Source organism: Dipodomys merriami, unplaced genomic scaffold, assembly GCF_024711535.1.
Source record: "Dipodomys merriami isolate MVZ:Mamm:240054 unplaced genomic scaffold, mDipMer1.0.p SCAF_106, whole genome shotgun sequence".
NCBI lineage: Eukaryota > Metazoa > Chordata > Mammalia > Rodentia > Heteromyidae > Dipodomys > Dipodomys merriami.
In genome coordinates this window covers 1,967,330-1,987,581 of record NW_027202338.1, presented here as the reverse complement: position 1 = coordinate 1,987,581, position 20,252 = coordinate 1,967,330, and the positions used below count along the sequence as shown (strand labels likewise).

At 57.8% G+C, this 20,252-nt stretch overlaps 1 protein-coding gene across 1 annotated transcript; it reads left to right on the top strand.

Moving 5' to 3' along the window:
* Positions 1–2,906: 2,906 nt before the first annotated feature.
* Positions 2,907–5,656, top strand: LOC138813249 (prenylated Rab acceptor protein 1-like). Its single transcript, XM_070001540.1, has 5 exons — positions 2,907–3,130; positions 3,302–3,514; positions 4,110–4,207; positions 5,224–5,325; positions 5,408–5,656. The coding sequence occupies exons 1-5, from the start codon at positions 2,931–2,933 to the stop codon at positions 5,494–5,496; spliced, it is 702 nt and encodes a 233-aa protein (XP_069857641.1). The 5' UTR covers positions 2,907–2,930; the 3' UTR covers positions 5,497–5,656.
* The last annotated feature ends 14,596 nt before the right edge of the window (positions 5,657–20,252 follow it).

Sequence of the window (20,252 nt, the reverse complement as noted above, 5' to 3'; positions counted from 1 at the left end):
GCGAGTGTGTGTGTCGTGCTTGGGTCGCGGCCGGGGCCGTGGGTGCTTGGCATCTCCTGGGTGGTACAGGATGCCTGAGTGACTCATGGGAGCCCAGTTTAGCTTGGCACCATCTTCAGAGTGATCACGGAGTCCTGGAGGTTTTGCTTCTACAGAAATTAGAATTCACCAAGCGATGGGCTTATAGAATAAGCACAGAGGAGAGGGGGACTGGGACTTGGGGTGGCAGAGGGGATCTCCTCCCGTGCAGTACCCCCAGGGAGGCCATGCCTTGAATATGGTGACTATAGTGACCCCTGGAGGCCCTTTTAAGTACTCTGCCTGTCCTGGCTCCTTGAATCTCACAGCATGTGAGACCCAGGGCTCGGGAAAGTGACTGACTGCTCATGACAAATCTGCACTTCGGCCGTGAGGCTATCCAAGCTCGCAGTCTCAGTGTTAGTGACTTGCACCCCAGGACACACACAAGATGCAAATCGGGGTTGTAAAAATTATATCCATGGCTGGGGATGGAACTCAGTGGTACAGCTATGGTCAGGCATGTGAGACAGTCTGATCTCCAAACCCAGTACCAATGATATAAAACCAATAACATAAAATCCATTCAACCGTCACCCAGACCAAGGTATAGAACATTTTCATCAACCCAGAAAGTTCCATCCTCCCCTTTCCTGTTGTACTTCCACAGACAGCTGATGCTGTCACTGTAAGAGTTAGTGCTAGCTACTTTTTTTTTTTTTTTTTCTGGTCTGAGGCTTGAACTCAAGGCCTCAGAGCTGCTCCTGAGCTTTTCTGCTCTAGGCTAGCCCTCTTATCACTTTGAGCCACTGCACCATTTGCAGTTGTCTGGTGGTTATTTGGAGGTAAGAGTCTCAAGAACTTTCCTGCCTGGGCTGGCTTCAGAACTGCGATCCTCAGACCTCAGCTTCCTGAGTCACCAGGATTGCAGGCGTGAGCCAACGGCACCGGCTTGTATCTGTTCTTCATTTCAACATTTTGGCAATCCTGGGATTTGAACACAGCACTTGCACGTGTACTCTTGCACTTTAGCCCGTAGCCTCTTTTTGTCTTCTTTAGTTTGTTCAAGATAGGGTCTTGCACTTTCATTACTTGGACCACAATCCTACCATTTTTACCTCCCTAGTAGCTGGTGTTACAGGCATGCACTACCGTGCAGGCCTCGCTTTAGGCTGTTGAGCCTACACCACTTGGTGTTGCCAAGTCTTTTACCCTTAGCCATTCCGGTGGGCAGCTAAGCGCTTAAGGCTGCCCTTCTCACGCACACAGCCCAGGGTATACATTGGAGGAGGGATCTCAGGCCTGCCTGACCCCCAGTGCAGGGGTGTGGGTAGCCAGGACACCCCAGGACCCCTGTGGGCATGCCAGTGTGTGTGTGCCAGTATACAAGACAGCAGGGCCTTGTGCTGGGACCCCTGGTGATCCCAGGGCAGAGCTGGTCCCAGAAAGGGCTGTGTGAGCCTGGACCACTGTGGATCACCCATGGATGTGCTTCATCTATCCCTTGTCAGGGGGAAAATACTCCCTTAGACAGATGGGAGGCCCAAGGCCCAGCAGGGAGGGACTTCCGGGTCACACAGCCAACACTGTCACCCATCTTCCTGCCCTGCCAGCTCCACTCTCTTCGTGGATGCATGAGGCAGGAAGGAGGCCTCAGGCTGGAGGGGGCTCAGCAACCATCTGCCACGATCTCCTCAGGTGCTCCTCCTCTCCCAACACCAGCCCTAACTCAAGACCTCTCTGCCAGGGACTTCTCTCTCAGGAGCCCCAAATGTCCCCACCCCTCCATGTCACCATTTTAGGGTCCTCTCTCCCATATCCCTCTCTCAAAGGGCTCCTTTCCCAATTGCTCCATGCCTACACCTCACCTCTCCAAATTCCTCTTCCCACTCCCATAAAGCCCAACTCCACAGCAGCTGTCCCCCCAAGTCATGCCCCCTGGCAGGTCACGGGACAAAAAGCTTTCGCTCTGTTCTCATCAGGAAACTGAGCTCAGCTTCTCCAAGCTGGCATGGGAAGAGGCCACTGAGGCTTTGCCTCCAGCCCAGTTCCCACAATTCCTCACTCCAGGGGTGGCTGCTCAGCTAGTCACCGCTGCACTCCCACCACCCTGAACTCAAGTGCTAGCTTTGTGTGGGTTTTGGGGTACTGGGGTTTGAACTGAGGGTCTCGTACTTTCTAGGCAAGTACTCTACCACTTAAGCCACACCCTCCAGACATTTTTGTTTTATTTTCCAAATAGGTTCTGTTTATGCTTGGGCCTGCCTAGGTCACCATTTTCCTATTTAAGCCTCTGGTGTAGCAGAGGTGACAGGTGTGCCCTGCCTAGCCCTGCTTGCATTGGTTTTGTCTCTACCTCCTGAGTAGCAGGAATTACAGGTGTGAGAACCACACCCAACTCATCCAGTGTCTTTTTTATTTTTATTATTTTTGGCAGTCCTGGGGCTTGAATTCAGGGCCTAAGTTTTGTTCCTGAGCTCTACCACTTTGAGCCACAGCTCCACTTCCCAATTTCTGGTGTTAGTTAATTTCCTGCCTGGGCTGTCTTTGAACTGCCATCCTCAGATCTCAGCCTCCTGGGTAGCTAGGATTACAGGCGTGAACCACCAGCACCTGGCCCAATGTCTTTTATGCATCCTAGTATGACAGCTTTGCAGTTCCCATTACATCCTCCACAGGAGAGTATACAACACCTGCTTCTGCCATTAGAGCCCTCAACGTCCTCACTCTTGACAGCCAGCTTGCCGGACTCTACCACCACCACCCGCCCCGCCCCCCCCCAAACTACAACTCCCGCAATGCTCAAAGGCCTTCACCGGCTTTCCGGACTACATCTCCCAAGGTGTCTTGCGAGCCAGGCCGCCATGATGATGCCCACCCTTCCGGACGCCATCAGGACTACAATTCCCACAATGCTCGACGGCACAACTACCGCCTCCTGTGGCTCGGAGCGTCGCCACGTCGGCTCCGCCGGGCTGGACCAGGCTCGGGCGGAGCCGGCAGAGTCGGCGGGACTCGGGGCGGGTTACAGCGGCTCTACCCCTCCTGACGCAGACATGGCGGCTCAGAAGGACCAGCAGAAGGATGCTGAGGCGGAAGGGCTGAGCGCCGCGTGAGCTAGCTGCCCTACTCCCCCCCCACGACCCAAGGCGCGGGATCCCCGGGCCCCCTCACACCTCGGGGTCCAGAACCCTTGGCTCCCTCCTGGACCCTCCTCCCCGCACGTCCCCCTCGGGTGTGGGCCCCCATCCCGGCCTGCCGCTGACCCGGCCCCGCCCGCCAGGACCCTGCTGCCCAAGCTGATTCCCTCCGGCGTAGGCCGGGAGTGGCTGGAGCGACGCCGCGCGACCATCCGGCCCTGGGGCACCTTCGTGGACCAGAATCGGTTCTCACGACCCCGCAACCTGGGTGAGCTGTGCCAGCGCCTGGTACGCAATGTGGAGTATTACCAGAGCAACTACGTGTTCGTGTTCCTGGGCCTCATCGTGTACTGCGTGTGAGTGTCCGCAGCCCTGCGCTCGCCGCGCGGCGGGCCGACCCGGCCCGCCCAACCCCAGTTCCGCGAACAGGCCCCGCCCCGCCCCTGGCTCCGCCCCCAGACCCCGCCCTCCGCTCGGTGTCTCGCTGTCAGGCCACGCCCCCGCGCCTGGCTCAGCCAGAGGCCACGCCCCCTCCAGCCACTGTCCCGCAGACAGGCTCCTCCCCCGCATCTTGGCCACGCCCCACAATCCCTGACACCCTCAACCCATTTCCCCCACCAGAGGCCCCACCCTAACCCGTATTCCGTGTCCAGGCTCCGCCCCCCGACTCCTCCAGAGGCCCCCTCCACTCCCCAGGCTATCCCTAGACCCCGCCCAGCCCCAGTCCCCCCCCCATTCCCTCAGTCCTCAGGCCCCATCCCATAGCCCTGCCCAGCCCCCTCCGCCCCAAGCCCCGCCCCTGGAAGGGGTTAATGCTGCCAGAGCTTGTCACCAGAGGGCCAGGTCTGTACTTTCTGGCTAGAATTCAGGGTGGCCAGATGTGATTTGGCCTTCCTGGGGTCCTCGGGTTGGCTGGGCACTAGGTGCCTGATCCCCGCCCTATCCCCCCAGGGTCACGTCCCCCATGCTGCTGGTTGCCCTGGCCGTCTTCTTTGGCGCCTGCTACATCCTCTACCTACGCACACTGCAGTCCAAGCTTGTACTCTTTGGTAAGGCATCCGGGTCTGGACAGCTCTCAGGTCCCTACAATCCCAAACCCAAGCCTGCCAGGACCCGGGTATACACTACAACCAGCAATCTTGAGCCTTAAGATCTCAGATCTGGGGCTGGGAAGGTGGCTCAGTGGTAGAGTGCTTGCCTTGCATGCCTGAGGCCCTGGGTTCTATTCCTCAGCACCACATAAGCAAAAAGAAAAAAGCCGGAAGTGGCGCTGTGGCTCAAGTGGTAGAGCGCTAGCCTTGAGCTGAAGAGTTGAGGGACAGCGCCCAGGCCCAGAGTTCAGGCCCCACGCACGACCGGACCCCCCCCCCAAAAAAGAGAGAGATCTCAGATCTTCCACCTACACTCATCCAGTCTTAGCTCCACCCCCTCCCCAAATGGCTCTTCTCCGGAGTGAAATACCCAAAAACTCATGGCACTTTGGTCTCCACCTCTCTTGCTCTAACTTCTGCAGCAAGCATCAGCTGCAGGTTCCCATCGTGGACAGCAGATGGCGGCCTTACACAGGCCTCGCTCTGTCACCCTCCTCCTGCTCCCTGGGGCTGGGACCAGGATAGATCTTGGAGAAAGCCAGGAGAGTGAGTGGGGAAGGAAAGGCCTAGACTCCTGTGACCCCAGCCTGGTGCCGAGGGCCACTTGGAGGAAAATGCTGGGGGAAATTCCAGGGAGTTGAGATGAGTCAAGGTCCTTCAGATCCTGCAAGTTGTGCGAACGGAAGCAGGCAGGGTGGGAGGAGCCTTGGAAGCACCGACATCTGTATTTGTATAAGAAATAATTGGTCAGCCACAAACTAAATTCTTGGGAAACATCTCAAAGGACAAAGGCCCTGGGGGCCGCCACGTGGAGCCTTGGCCTGTGTCTGAGTGCGACTGGAGGGAATGAGGAGGAGTGGGAGGGACTGCGCTGTGAAGGGCCTTGCATAGTCACAGATGTGTGGGGAGGGCGGCAGCAAGGGTACCCGGGAAGGGCCACAAGGGGGACAGGTGCGCCACACGTGTGTCCCTAGGCCGAGAGGTGAGCCCAGCCCATCAGTACGCTCTGGCCGGAGGCGTCTCCTTCCCCTTCTTCTGGCTGGCTGGTGCGGGCTCCGCGGTCTTCTGGGTCCTGGGTGAGTATGGGGTCTGGGGGCAGGACTGGGCAGTGGGGGACAGAAGGAGGGGTGTGGCCTTGAACTGTCCATTTGGGGGCAGGAGCCACCCTGGTGCTCATCGGCTCCCACGCCGCCTTCCATCATATCGAGCCTGCAGAGGGGGAGGAGCTGCAGATGGAACCCGTGTGAGGCGTCTTTCAGGGCCTACGTCCCTCCCCAGGGGGGGGTGCTACCCCTGGCCACCCCGTCCTGCATGCCCCGTGCTCCAGCCACAGGTGCCCCCCACACCACTAGCCCAGGGGGGGTCCGCCTGTGGAAATAAAGTTGTTACTGTTGTTGTTCATTCCGAGCACTCTTTCCGGAGTCTTCTGTGAGTCTGGGGGGGGGGGAGGGGAGGATGGTGCGCATACCAGAGGCAAAGACGGGGACCCAAGAAGTGGGAAAGACAGTCAACTGGACTTGTGAGCAAAATGTCATAGGTGGTCCAGGTGTGGTGGCTCACACCTGTAATCCCAGCAACTCAGGAAGCAGAGATTGGCAAAGATACGAGGCTCATTGTCTTAAGTCCAGTCCAGGCAAAAGTGAGTGCCCTTCTATGAAAAAAAGAAAGCAAAAAAAGGCTGGGGCGTGGCTCAAGTGGTAGAGCACCTGCCTAGCAAGCTCTAGGCCCTGGGTGCAATCCCCAGCACCACCCAGAAAGCCCCGCTGTCAGGTGGTGCCAGCGCTAAGGAGAGCAGAGGAGAGGGGGCCAGGGCCCCGAGTCCAACCCCACGTTCCAGCATGAGCTGCGGTGACTTGTTCTCCATTGTGATCCACCATGAAGAGATGAAGCAGAAACAGCAAGAGGAGAAGGGGTGGGGTGGTAGGAGGGAGGGGTGAGGTAGAGGGAGGCATGCAGGTTAAGAGCAAGCCAGAAGCCAGCTTTGCAGTCTCCCAGTGCTGTCACCCAGGACGGCCGACTTCCTCTAGCCGTGACAACTGGTGGGAACCAACCATAGCTGCTCCCGGGGCGGGGGGGGGGGGGGTGCACGTACACACCCACACACCCTCCGTGGACCACAATTCCAGACTCGGCTCTAGGTGAAGAATGCTGTTTGCAGGCAAGCCTGGTCCAACCACTTGGGAAGGAAGACGGGAAGATGATGGGCCAAAGCTGGACCAGGCAACAGCATGAGACCTAGCTGAAGAATAGAAAGCATGCATTCACACCAGTCTAGACACCATGAGTCGCTGACCAGGGCCTGAAGGCCCACTGAGTCCCCGCATGTGAGCCAAGGGCCCACTGGAGGACACCTCCCTAAGGATGGCAGCCTCATGCTGCTGCTCGAGGCCTTCTCTGCTCAGGGAGAGTCCCGGAGTGATTTCCACCTTAAAGAGGATGGCCAAGCCGGGCGCCGGCGGCTTGCTTGCATCTCTCCGAGCTACTCAGGAGGCTGAGATCTGAGGATAGTGGCTCAAAGCCAGCGTCTATAGCTCTCCCCTGTGGATTGTAATCCTAGCCACTAGAATGGGAGGTTCACAGTTGGAGGCCAGCCTGGGCTGCAATCTTGGCCAGGCCCCCTTCTCAAGAACCAGACAGACACAATGGCTTAGCACTCATCATCCTAGTGACAGGAAAGCCTAATGTGTTCCTCCCCAGATGCAAACCAAGGCAAGGAGCAAGACTTATCTCAAAGATAACCAGCCAAGATTGAGGCTGGAGCCATGGCTCAGTGGTAAGAGTGTTTGCTTAGCAACCATTGAGGACCCAAGTTCATAACCCCAATACCACCACCACCAAACACAAAAGAGGATGCAGCCCCCAAGGTGACACAGAGTAGACCTGAACTGAGGAAGATGAGCAGAAGAGGTGTCAGGAGAGAGAGAGAGGGAGAGAGAGAGGGAGAGAGAGAGAGGGCACAATTGTGCTTCTGCCTGTGGTTTTTCAAAGCAAGAGTTTTGTTATGCAGCCCAGAAACTGGTCTCAAGCACTCAATCCTGCCTCTGCTTCCCAAGTGTTGGTATTACAGGCATGCACCGCCACACCTGGTGTAATTGGCTATTTGTTGAGATGATGCAGGTTCACCCTGTGGGAACACTGGCACTGACATGACTGGCTGGGCAAAATGTGGGGAGCAAGGGTGGGTGGAGGAAGTGCCAGCTGGAGGCTGGGAAGCTGTGCTAGAGGGGACTGGGGGGAGGGGGGAGGAGGCCTCCATGAGCTGTTTCTGGGATCCAGAACCAGCCACAGGAAGAGTTGAGGGTGGCCTCTTGCGAGGCCTGGCACTGTGGCCCCAGCCTTCCACCTCCATCTCATCACCAAAGCCCCCCATGCGTGGCTGCCGCACCAGCCAGCCATGTTTATTGAGGCCTCTCCAAACACTAGCATTGCCTGGGAATTCCATCTCCAGCCCCGGTGGCAGGCCCGTTTGGGAGGCCCAGCCGTCCACTAGGAGCTGTGCTGGGTGCAAATCACAGCAGGCTGTTCAGAGACTCAATGAAAAGGGAGTGGCATCCTCATTAACTCCTATTTATTTATTTATTGTTGGTTGTGGGGCTTGAACTCTGGGCCTGGGCGCTGTCCCTCAGCTCGTCAGCTCAAAGCGAGTGCTCTACCACTTGAGCCACAGCGCCACTTCTGGCTTTCTGATGGTTCATTGGAGATAAAAGTCTCACAGACTTTCTTGCCCTGGCTGGCTTTGAACCACGATCCTCAGATCTCAACCTTCTGAGTAGCTAGGATGACAGGCGTGAGCCACTGGCGCCCGGCTTCATTAACTATTTTTACATTGACTGTGCTGGCAGGATACAAATTTGGATACATGATTCATTTCACTTTTTTTTTAATCTTCGAAAGATGTGACAATATAGAATATGGAAATCAACAGCCATGAATCCAGATGGGCCTGTGGAGGGCAGGCTCTTCTTTTTCCTTCCCCTCTCTCCCCACGCCTCCATCTCCTGTGAGCCAGCAGTTTGCTCTACCCCCAATACAGTCCTCTCCCTGAAAACAACAACAACAAGCAGGGAACCCCCTCAGGAATGGAGAGACAGGTCTTGCTGGGATTTGAGGCCCAACTGATGAAGGTCTAAGGAAACGTATTCCAGAAGGAAGAGCAAGTGCAAAGGCACTGAGGTCTGGCCTGCTAATGACAGGATGGCTTGTGTGCTTGGTAGAATGAGGCGAACAACCTTACATAACACTGAGGACTAGATCCCAAAGGACCTGTACAGCCTAATGAGGTCTTTGGATTTTAGCTTTAAAAAGAAAAAGAGAGAGAGACCAGCCAGGCACTAGTGGTGCATGCCTGTAATCCTAGCTATTCAGGAGGCTGAGATCTGAAGATTGAGGTTTGAAGCCAACTTGAGCAATTAACCACCCAAAAAGCCTGAAATGGAGCTGTGTCTCAAGAGCAAAGAAAGCTCAGGGACAGTGCCCAGGCCTTGAGTTCAAGTCCCAGGACTAAGGAGAAAAAAGAAAAGAAAAGTAGCCTTCTGGGGACCTGTGGGGAATGGACTGCATCTTAGAGGATCTAATCTGAGGAAGATGAGGCAGAGATATGCAGGAAGAGAAGAGACCTGAGTGAGGTCAGATGACTTCAGCGGGAACTCAGGGAGTAAGGAGACAGACAAGGACGTCTCCCCCCCAACTTAAGTCATTGGAGCCTGGAGAGCCATTGAAGGTGCTGCTCTTCCAGCAGTGACCACCAGAGGGCAGACAAGTATATCCTCCAGACGTTCCCCAGGGAGAGTGCCTCTTCCTGGGAGACCAAAGCAGGCTGGAAACCTGGGGGGACCCGAGGCTGAATCAGGTTTACTGAGTCTATTTGGAACCAAGGTCTCCATCCCAATTTAGGGGGGGTCACCTGTAGCAGAACTTGATTGTTAGTCTATGTATCACTGTTCCCAGGCTCCTAGTTCCAGCTGATGAAGAGACACTTTAGTTTACATTGCTCTGCCTGGGGATTCTTTTTTTTTTTTTTTTTTTTTTGCCAGTACTGGGGCTTGAACTCAGAGCCTGGACGATGTCTCTGAGCTTCTTTTGCTCAAGGCTAGCATTATACCACTTGAGCCACAGCGCCACTTCAGGCTTTTTCTATGTATGTGGTACTGAGGAATCAAACCCAGAGCTTCATACATACTAGGCAAGCACTCTACCATTAAGCCACATTCCCATGCCATGCCTGGGGATTCTGAGTAGGCCCCAATTAGCTGCCTGCCCACCCCACTCCCACCCCCAGGCTCCAATGCCTTTTTGTTGTTGGTGGTCGTGGGGCTTGAACTCTGGGCCTGGGCACTGTCCCTGAGCTCTTCAGCTCAAAGCCACAGGTCCACTTCCAGTTTTCTGATGCTTGACTGGAGAGTGTCACAGAATTTTCCTGCCCAGGCTGACTTTGAACGGCCATCCTCAGATCTCAGCCTCCTGAGTAGCTAGGGTTACAGGCGCGAGCCACCAGCGCCCGGCTCCCATGCTTTCATCTGGTATAGTACAGTCCTCTTGCTTGGGGGGTTGGTAGGTGGTCAGGATGGTTGAGATGCCCTCACTTGCTGGTTCCTGCTTTGAGGTGTGGGAATGCTGGGGTTGAACATGCTGGCCTTGGCTAAAGGTGTGGTGAAGCATGCCTGTAAATCCCAGCCCTTTGGGAGATGGAGGCAGGAGGAGGATCCGTCCAAGGCCAATGTGGGCTACATACTGATACCCTGACTCAGAAAAGAAAAACGAGGAAGTGGCGCTGTGGCTCAAGTGGTAGAGCGCTTGCCTTGAGCTGAAGAGCTGAGGGACAGCACCCAGGCCCAGAGTTCAAGCCCCATGACCGACCAAAAAACAAACAAACAAACAAAAAAAACAGAAAAGAAAAATGAAAAAAAGATGCTGAATTTGGAGGTGACTAGAATGCCTTCTGCCAGGTTGGGGGGGGGGGGTAACATACATTTGTGTTGACAGTGATTTCCTGTGCTGTTTCACGGGCTGTGTCGAGTCTTGGGATGGTGAGTCTGGAGACCCAGATGCCAAGTTTAGGGTACTTGAAGGTGACCCAAGTTTGGCAGCCAGTGTATGTTTGCTTTATGGTTGACTCAGGTTGCCTTGTGGAGGTGTGTTGGGAATTGGGGTGGGATGTTGAGAACTGGGGTCCATGTGGAATGGATGAGTGGAACCACGGGGACCATTTGACCAGGTCATGGTGACTGGCCTAGGGTTCGCTGAGGAAAGCATACTTTAGATGTGGCTTTGGGGCCTTTGATTCCAATTTTGGGGTGACCATCCGGCCTAGGGGTACCTCGTGCAGTCCCTGACTGAGCCCACTTCCGCTCCTGCCTCAGGAGAGCTGTTGGCCTGGGTGCCAAGCTTGGGAAGGAATAGGACCCGGGCCTGGAAGCATCACTTGGGGTGTGGGGTGAGCTGGGGTTTCCGTCCTGGGCATTTCTGAGTTTGGGGTCTTCACCCCGTTTTCCTCAGGGGTCTTCAGTCCGCCTGGGTGCTTCTGGGGGGGGACAGGTGGGGGTGCGCATGGTGGGTCTGGCTTGAGGAATCCGACATTAGGGTCAGGAAACCCTGGAGGTCTGGGGAGGATACTGGGGCTGGGGGTGCACACTCACATGGGGGGGAGGGGGTGCACAGAGGATGAGCGGGGGGGGGGGTGGTGGCTGCAGGCGCGGGAAGGAGGGGGTCAGGGGATGTTGGCTGTGTCTGCCACGGGGGTCCCCGCGGGTGGGGTGCGGGCGGTGGCGGCGGGGTCCCCGCGGGCAGCGGCGGCTGCGGGCGCGGGCGGGCGCCGCCGAGTGACAGGAGAGGAAGAAAAATGGGCCGAGAAATGAGAGCGGACGCGGCCCCGAGTCCGGGCGCGGCGGGCGGGGGGCCTCGGCCTCCAGGGACCCCGCCCGGAGGCTGGCGAGCCCCCCCATTCCAGCCAGCCCGGCGCGGAGCTCGGCCTGCCTGCCCCCCCTTGCCTGCGGACCCCTTCTTGCATGCTGGGCACCACCCCCGTGGCATGCGGACCCTTGTGGCATGCGGACCCCATTGCATGCTGGGCACCCCGTTGCATGCGGACCCCCTCTTGTTTTCCCTCCCCCCACGGCCCAACTTCTCATCCTCCCGACTTCCTGCCTCTGCCCCAAGCCCAGCTCTCCTCGTCCCCGGGCTCCTTGGCGCCCCCCTTGGTGCCCCCCGTCCCCGGGGCTCCCCGCTTCTTGGTGCCCCCCCTGGTCCCCGGGACTGCTCCCCGCTCCTTGGTGCCCCCTCCCCAGACCTTTGCAAAGGTCTGGAGCGGAAATGGGGCGCGCGGCGGGGGCGGCGGCGCAATGGAGCGGGAAGCAGGACAAATGAGGCCCGGCCCGCGCGGCCGACAGCCCCTCCATCTTCCCATTAGCGCCTAATGCCCCCCCGCCGCCGCCTGATGAAGATTTATCGCCCCGGAACCCCCGGCCCCCGCCCGGCCCCCCGCCCGGCCCGCGCCCCGCCCTCGCCGCGGACACCTGATGAAGCTGTCAGTCACCGGGCCGAGGGCGGGCGTGGGGGGACTCCGGGCGGGGTGGGGGACCCGGACCCTGGGAGGGTCGGAGGGGCTGGGGGACCCCGGGGGGTAAGGGGTAAGGGAAGTGGGGTACCCAGACTCTGGGAGGAACAGAGCGGGTGGGGGACCCGGACCCTGGCAGGCGAGTCGTGGGGAACCTGCCGCCTGGGGCGCTCCCCACAGTGTTCCTGGGGGCTGTGCCCGGGGACTTCGGGGCGCATGTGGGAGAGGACGCGGGCCGGGCTGTTTGCCCGCAGAGGGAGGAGGCCTGGCATCCAAAGTAGCAGGTCCGAGGGAGGAGGCCAGGGCCTGGACCCGGATCTAAGGGAGGAGGCGGGGCCTGGACCCCGGCGTCCCAGGGAGGAGGGCTAGGAGCCGGCACCCCCCTCCTTGGGCGGAGGAACCCCGGCCCTGGGCTCCCCGGCCCCAGGCTGGGAGCTGGGCACTGGGGGGCTGGGTTGGGAGCCCCTGATTGATTTCTGTTTACCGCCTGTCCCCGCAGGCGGAAGAGCGAATCGCGCCCCATCCATCAACAGGCTCGCAGCCTCCCTAATAAAAACATTTTACTCCTAAATGATCTCGAACTAATTAACTCAAAGTGTTAATTAAAGTTTGCGCAGACAGCATTGTCATCAGGGAGGGCGGTGGATCCATCTTCCTGAGAGAGAGACAGGGTTTGGGGGGGGGAGCATCTGGAAAAGAGAAGGTCCCCATCCCCCTCTCCCTGAGGCCGGTCCACCGCGCTGCCTCAGTGTCCCCTTCCTGCCTTGGGGGGCCCGCTTTGCCGCTGGCCTGACTTTTTGAGTTTTGTCCTTTGCGCTTTCCGGTCTGTCGCTTCAGTCTGTCTCTCTGAGTGGCTCTGTCTCCTTTTTCCAGAACGAACGCTGTCTCCCCATTGTTCTTGGCTCGGATCCACGCGGGGCTTCCGTGTGTCTGTGTGTGCTTTTTGGGGGGGTGTGTGTGGATAGACAGATGTCAGAGTTGGAATGTGGACCCGTCAGAGGACACTTCTACGGGCCAGCTGTGTCCAGATTCACATGTGCACATGGATTCGAATCGGGGGCAATGTGTGTGAGTGTGTAAGGTTGTGTGTGCACAGGCTAGTGCTGCTGACCCCACACAGGTGTCTCTGAGGCAGGAGAAAAGGACTTCTGGGGTTCTTGCTGACCCTCCCCCCCCCAGCCCAGTCCTCCACGCCAGCCTGCAGGGAAGGCAGGGGCGCCAGGAAGCGGAACAGCCAAGTTCAAGTTCACTGGACCCTCCCCTCCCCCCCCTCTGCCACAGCCCACCGCTGGAGGGGCCACGGAGAGCCGGGGCCAGGCCAGGCCACAGGCCGTGGGCATCAGTGGGGTGGCTGGCTGGGCGGCCCTGGTCTGAGCTCATACATCAGGCCTGACAGGCTCCAAAAGCCCCGGAATTAAAACCTAAATCGAATATTGATCACCCGCTCCGGCCGTGGCGCCCACGATGCCCCCCCACTGCCGCACGCCTGCTCCCCCGCTCCCTGCTCCCTGTCACTGCCTCCGTCCTGTCCTTCTGTCTTTCTTACCTCCTCTCTCCCCTGCTTTCCATCCCAGTCCTAACTATGGTGCCCCCCTCAGCCAGAGACACAGGCAGCGACAGAGACACCCCAGGAACCTAGAGACAGGTGGACACACACCCAGGTCTCGTCCAGAAGTGGATAAACACAGACAGACACCACAGCCAGCATCACAGAGATGCCGACAGACTGACACAGCCGGCCACAGATTCCAGAAAAATCCTCCCCACACCCGGCACACAGAATGTGACAGTCAGACCCAGGCAGATGACAGGCCACCCGGGGTCACAGAGAGGGACAAAAGTCATCCACACCACAAGGGCAGACAGACACACGGACACACTAGGCAAGTGGTAGACACCTGTCTCCTCCCCCCCCCCATGTCCACTCATCCAGACCCAACTGCCACCACCTCTGACTCGCATCTTGGCTACCACCCCACCCTGAACCAGAACCCAGCAAGGCCTCCCTGTACCCCCTCTTCCTAGAGATTCCCAAACTACAGCTCCCTCCCCCTGCAAAATAAAACAAACCCTGGGAGCTCTTCCTGCCGCCCCAAGTTAGACCTGGGCAAATGAGCTCCCCATTCAAAGAAGCAGGGGACACCACCAAGGCCACACTACCCGAACCCCAAAGCTGGGGTGTCTGCCTCTTAGGACCACCTGTGGGATGGAAACTAGACTTCAGGAAGGACTGCCCCAGGCCATGAGTGTTGGGGTCCACCCTTAGCAGGGGCAGAGGTGCTGTTCCCCACACCCCTGCACCCCCAGTCTTCCCAGCTGGGGTGGGCAGCCACCGGGAGGCAGGCGGGTGGTGGCGGCGGCGGCGGCTGCCTAGAGAAGATGAATCTTTCATGAGTGATTTGCGGCCGCCTCTTCTCGTCCCGTGTTGTTTAATGTTTCAATTTGGGCGAAAGCAAAACATTCAATCAGGCGGATTAAGTGCGTAATGCGTCTCATCGCTCAATCTGTCGCCTCCGCCGGGCAGCCCGCCGGGTGGGGGGGAACTGGGAGGGGTGAGGAGTAGAAGACACCCCAGCCAGGAGAGCCCCCTGTCCCTAGCTTCTCTCCTAAGTCTTGGCACCACAACCCCTCAGCCTGTAAAAAGCAAAAAACAAAAGCCACTGGCCTCAGTCTCCCCCCAGTATTAATCTCGCCTCATCTTCAAGATCTCTCCTCTCTCTCTCTCTCTCTCTCTCTCTCTCTCTCTCTCTCTCTCTCTCTCTCTCTCTCTCCTCTCTCTCTCTCTCTCTCTCTCTCTCTCTCTCTCTCTCTCTCTCTCTCCTCTTTTTTTGGGTGCCTGCTTGCCTTTGGGGGCCCTGTGGTCTTTGTCTTCCTCTGTCCACCAGTCCTTCTCTGTCTACCTGTCTAAATGTCCAGCTGTCTTTCCATGAACGTCTATCCTCTCCTCTCCTCCGGATCTGCTTGCTCTCGGTGTCTTCCTTCTTCTCTTGGCCTCTCCCCTGTCCTTGTCGCCCTCGCTGCTCACTCCCCATGGCTCCAGTCTCTGTCCGCACCCAGGTCGGGTAGCATAGCCACCAGCTGCTGGTCAGAGGGTGGTCAGCCGGCTCCCCCCCCCACGCTGATCTTGCCCGCTTTCCTTGGGGGACCCCTCTGCCCTGCCTGCCCTCTTCCTCTTATTAGGTCGACTGCTCAGACCTCCTCTCCCTCCTTCTAGTTCCCGGGCCATCTACTTTCCCCCAATCCCCCATCTGGGTTTAGGCAAAGATCAAAAAGCCTCTGGCTCCCGGCCTTGGGTTCTTGACCTCTCCGCGCCTGGTCCCCCCCTGTCCACTAGGGGGCAGCAGGCACAGGCTTTTCTGCTCGGGAGGCCGACAGTGGCCAGGGGTTCCCAGCTAGCACCATGGCCTATCTGCAGACCAGAGTGGCCTTGCCTTATCCAGGCCCAGCCTCTTCCCTCAGATCCTGGGGTCCAGGCCCCAGTCCTCCTCCCTCAGACCCAAGAAGCCCCTCCCCCATCTCTTCTCCGCCCCCTCCCCCCCAAGCCTGTGACCTGCTCCAGGGATAAATGGAGATTTCAGCTGGTAAACTGACAGGCACTAACCAGGAATGCTGTCACCACCGCCTGTGGCTGCGACCCACGGGGGCGGGGCTGGGGCGTGCTGCCAGCCCAGGACCCACGCTGTGTGGGGGTCACGCCATGGACTTCAGGAGAACACAAGTAATGACCTTCGGCCCACAAGCCAGGACCCACATCCACACCAGAGGGGTGGGGAGGGTACAGGTGCACAGAGACCCCACCCCTAAACACAGCCCTGCTATCCCCAGAAGCCTTGTTCCATCCCTCCCCAACCCCACCAGCAGCTCCCAATAAGCTGACCAGAAGGGTTTCCTCAGAACCCCCATATCCTCGGCATCGGCCGGCCCTCCGCCCCCACCCCTGCATGTCTCCCAGCACCTCCTCCTTTTCTAGGCCCAAGGCTCCCCTGCTCCCCACATTTCCCTCTCTTTCTGGGGGCTCCAGTTCCTTTCAGCGTCTCCCCAACTCCCTTCCATGCCCCTGTCTGTCTTCTCGTTCTGGTCTTTCTGTCTCTCATCAGTCTGGTTCTCCGCCTGTCTCTTCATCTTTCTTGTTCTCTGACTTTGTTTTTCATTTTATTTTTTCTTTACATCTCCATGGCAAGTTGCTGAGACACCCTGTGTGTCTCGTTTCCTTCATGTCTGTCTGTCCATCTGTCTGATTTTTGTGTTATCTCTGCCCCTCAGTCTCCTCTCCATGTAGCCTCCAAGTTTCTCTCTCCCTCTCTCTCTCTCTCCTTCCCTCCCTTCCCCCCCCCCTGCTTCGCCCCTCTGTCCCTCGATCTCTCCCGGTCTCTGTCTCTCTGTCCATCCATCTCTTTCCCTCCCTGCCCCTCCCTCCCTCCCCCTCTCTCCCTCTCTGTCTCACTCTTCGCCTCTCTCTTTTCTCTCTCAAGTGTTTTCAATTTTATTCTGAGTGGAATTAACTACCCCTGATGTCAAATTGCCGCCGAAATCGATAATAATATCTTTACAAAAGAGGATATTCTTCTCTCGGAGAACGGCCTCTGAAAAATGGAAAATTTAGTCGAAATTGATTCATTACTTGACACTTTATAGAACGGCTGCGTATTGATCGCACCTGTCATGTCCCATCTCCCCTAATCGAAGCTGAAGGCCGGCTCCGATGCCCGCTATTTTTCATAATTCCACCGCAGCCGACAGCTCCACAAACACCGGCTCGCTCAGCCTCCGCCTCCCGCGCTGGCCGCCGCCGCGCGCCCTCGGCCTGGCCCTGGCCTGGCTGCCCCAGCCCGCCGGCCCTCCGTCCATCTGTCCACTCAATCCCGGGGTGCCCTCCTCCGCCTGCCCCCCTCACCCAAGGCTGCAACTCCCCCCCCCGCAGCCATCCCTCTGTCCTCCTTGCCCCAGCCCCAGTCTGGAAGCTGTCTGTCTGTCTGTCTGTCTGTGCTTTTCTGGGACGTCCCTCTCACCCCCTCTCTACCAATTCAGCCAAGGCCTCCCCAAGCCTTTCCCTGGAACTGCCCCCCCAACCCAGTCTGTCTGTCTGACTCTGCACCCCCCACAGAAACTCCCTGCAGCCGCTTTCTGCCTCTGTCTGTCCATCCTCCCAGAACTTCTTCTACATCTTCCTCCACCTCCCTGGGGTCTGGCCCTGTTAACGGGGGGTGGGGGGCCGGTGTGGAAGAGGGGTAAGGGAGAGACGGGGTGCTCTGCTGGTGACCCCCCTTCTCCAGATAACTTAGTGCCCCAGGATTCCCTCAGCATCCTGCCCCTGACTAGCCCAGTTCCATCCCCGATTCCCCAGCCTCCTTTCCCGGGCCTCGGGGAGCCTGGCGCTCTGCTCGCTCTTTCTCCCCTTCCCCCATTAACCCCTTCCTCTCCCTCAGCGCCTCCTCTCCAGGGCTAAGGCAGGTTCTGCCCTGAGTGGGAGTCCAGGACCTGCGCTCAGGGCGCCTTGATCTTGGGGTGAGGGGGTCTGGATGGCACACGGGGGCCCAGGCTGGTGGGCAGATGCTGTCTGCAGCACGGGGGGGGGGGGGAGGCAGAGCTGGTTCCTGTCAGTACTCTGCAGGGGTGGGGTTGAGGGGTGTCAGCCTAGATCTGGGTGGGAGAGGGGCCGCCTGGGCTCCAGACCTATTCCAACACTCAGAAGCCAAGCGGTTCAGGTGAAGTGACTTTGGTGTCTCAGTTCCCTCTTGATAAAATGGAGACGAGGCTAATAACGACACCCAGGGCCAGCCAGAGGGCAGTCCAGGTAAAGAGCAGAGAATCCAGGAATCCAGCCCAGACCAGCCTCGTCCATCCCCATTCCCCTGCACTATGGCGTTGGGGTACGGGAGTCCCCCCGCCCCTCCCCCCACCCCACAGCAGGGGAGAGGGGTTGGGAAGCCTGAGGGGCATCCTTCCTGGTCTAAAAGAGGGGATGTCGGTCCCCACGTGGGGCCTCTCATTCCTTCGGGGGGGTAAGAGTGTACAGAACACTACAGGACCCACACCCCAAGGTGGTCTCTCTCCTTCCTGGGTAATAAATTCAACCCTGTGGGTGTTGCAGGCTGGTGAAGGCTCTCCGTCCCGCCTCCCTCTCCCCCTCCCTCCTTCCCAGAGGGCACCCTCTCTCTGCGGGGTATTAAGTACAGGCTTTGTTACTGCAGCCTCCCAGAGGCATTAACTAGGGCTTAATGACCCCCTCCTGAGGGAAGTTTCCCTGCCCACTGTGAGTGTAGCTAGCTCCTTCCTGGACGCCCAGCCCGGAGACTTCCTCCCGCCCCAGCTCAGAGAGGCAGTGTGAATCCTCCAAAGTTGCACGGCACGGGGAGAGGTTAGGAAAATCCTGGAGGTGCTTTAGGGAGGGAGCTCAGAGCGGGTTTCAGGAGACCCTGGCGGGGACAGCTTACTCCTCGTGGATGGGATGGGCAGCCCAAGAGGTAGGCCCTGCTCCCTCCACCTAGTAAAGCTGCTTGAAAGTGTCCCGTGCAAGCTGGGTGTTTTTGTTTGGCTGGTTTGGGGCCTTGGGGCTTGAACTCAGCGTCCCTGAGCTTCTTTTACTCAAGGCTTAGTGCACTACCTCTTGAACCACAGCGCCACTTCTGGCTCTTTCTGAGTAGTTTATTGCAGTTATGAGAGTCTCATGAACTTTCCAGCCTGAGCTGGCTTTGAACCTCCATCCTCAGATCTCAGCCTCCTGAGATGACAGGCGGGAGCCACTGGCACCTGGCTTGGATTTTTTTTTTTAAATAATGGGTTTTTCACCTCTCCTTGGGGGTGGGGTAGAGACATCACCCAGGGCCCTTGCAGATCTCACCTGAGTGCCCGGATGGTGAGCTCCAAAACAGGGTGGGGTGTGTGTATAGGGTGTGGGGTGGGGGGTGTGTACGGGGTGTATTATCTTCCCAGAGTACGGAAAGGTGTTGTGTTCTCTCTTTACAGGTGTTTTTGCATCGTGCAGTTCATGGTCATAAAGTATCATTCAGTTACTGGGTTCTTTTTTTAAAAAAATTATTATTGAGACGATGGGTGTCAGCACGGTGGCCTAGCACTCTCTCCTGCCTCTGGAGGACTGGGATTACAGGCGTGCTCCACCCTGCTCAGCTTGCAGTTAGTGTTCTTGATGCCCTAGCTAGTGCTTGCTTGCCTTCTTGAAGGGTATAGCCTACAGATCTCCATAGGGAAGGTTATTTCCCTTCCAAAGAGTGTCCTGTATGGAGAATGTTCCAGAATCTCCTCCTCAGAGGCTGAGAAGCACTGGGAAATATTCTCTACAATCTGGTGGATCTGGATGCTATCTGAAGGGTGCTGTGTATCTTGCAGGAGCTGAGGTAGGCACCCCAGGATCATGGCTCTCCCAGGGTAGGTGGTGGGGTCTAGGGAAGCAGACATCCGGAGCTGGGCTCCCAGGGAAGCAATGGCATTTGGCAAAAGGTTTAGTGCTTTTTTTTTTTTTTTTTTGGTCGGTCATGGGGCTTGAACTCTGGGCCTGGGCGCTGTCTCTCAGCTCTTCTGCTCCAGGCGAGCGCTCTACCACTTGAGCCACAGCGCCACTTCAGGTTTTCTGGTGAGTCACTGGGGATAAGCGTCTCATGGACTTTCCTTGCCTGGGCTGGCTTTGAACCGTGATCCTCAGATCTCAGCCTCCTGAGTAGCTAGGATGACAGGCGTGAGCCACCGGCGCCCGGCAGATTTAGCATTTTTAAATTGTATTTTCAAGTAGCCATACCCGCGGGGTCTGCCCTTCCACTGTCTTCCTGGCCACTCTGGGGGAGGTGTTTGTCACTGCAGCCCCATTTTACAGATGAGGAGACTGAGGCAGTGGAGCCTGTTCTGTTCTGCAGGGCTGAAGTTCCTTCCCTTGCAGTCTCCAGGCATTAGCACGGGGAGGTGATCTGTTGGAGAGGTCCCTCCTGCACCCCCACAGCCCTGGAGTAAAGGAGACAAGGCTGGAAAAGGTGGCTGACTTTTCATAGGGGGCTGGGGCCCAGACCTGACCTGGGAAAGGGAGGACAAAGAGGGGGAAGGAGGAGGAAAGGGGAAGGGAGCTAGTGCCTGGGCAAAGGAACCAGGGAGCATTTGAATAGGTGGTTGACGATATGGTGCAAGGTGGGGGGGGGAGGGGGGGCACCCAGGGAGTTCTGAATGCCCCCAGAGCCCTAAGGCCAGTCAATACATAGACTTGGTGTGTGTGTGTGTGTGTGTGTGTGTGTGTGTGTGTGTGTGTCGGTCGTGGGGCTTGAACTCTGGGCCTGGGCGCTGTCCCTCAGCTCTTCAGCTCAAGGTGAGCGCTCTACCACTTCAGCCACAGTGCCATTTCTGATGGTTTCTGGATAGTTTATTGGAGATGAGTCTCATGAACTCTCCAATGCCCCAGACTGGCCTCGAACCACAATCCTCAGATCTCATCCTCCTGAGTAGCTGAGC

What these genes read in the sequence shown, in the direction of transcription:
- LOC138813249 (XM_070001540.1), top strand. Translation starts at nt 2,931, where the DNA reads ATGCTCGACGGCACAACTACCGCCTCCTGTGGCTCGGAGCGTCGCCAC. An exon ending in GGCCTCATCGTGTACTGCGT is followed by an intron (nt 3,515 to 4,109) that starts GTGAGTGTCCGC and finishes CTATCCCCCCAG; the next exon opens with GGTCACGTCCCCCATGCTGC. An exon ending in CGCGGTCTTCTGGGTCCTGG is followed by an intron (nt 5,326 to 5,407) that starts GTGAGTATGGGG and finishes ATTTGGGGGCAG; the next exon opens with GAGCCACCCTGGTGCTCATC.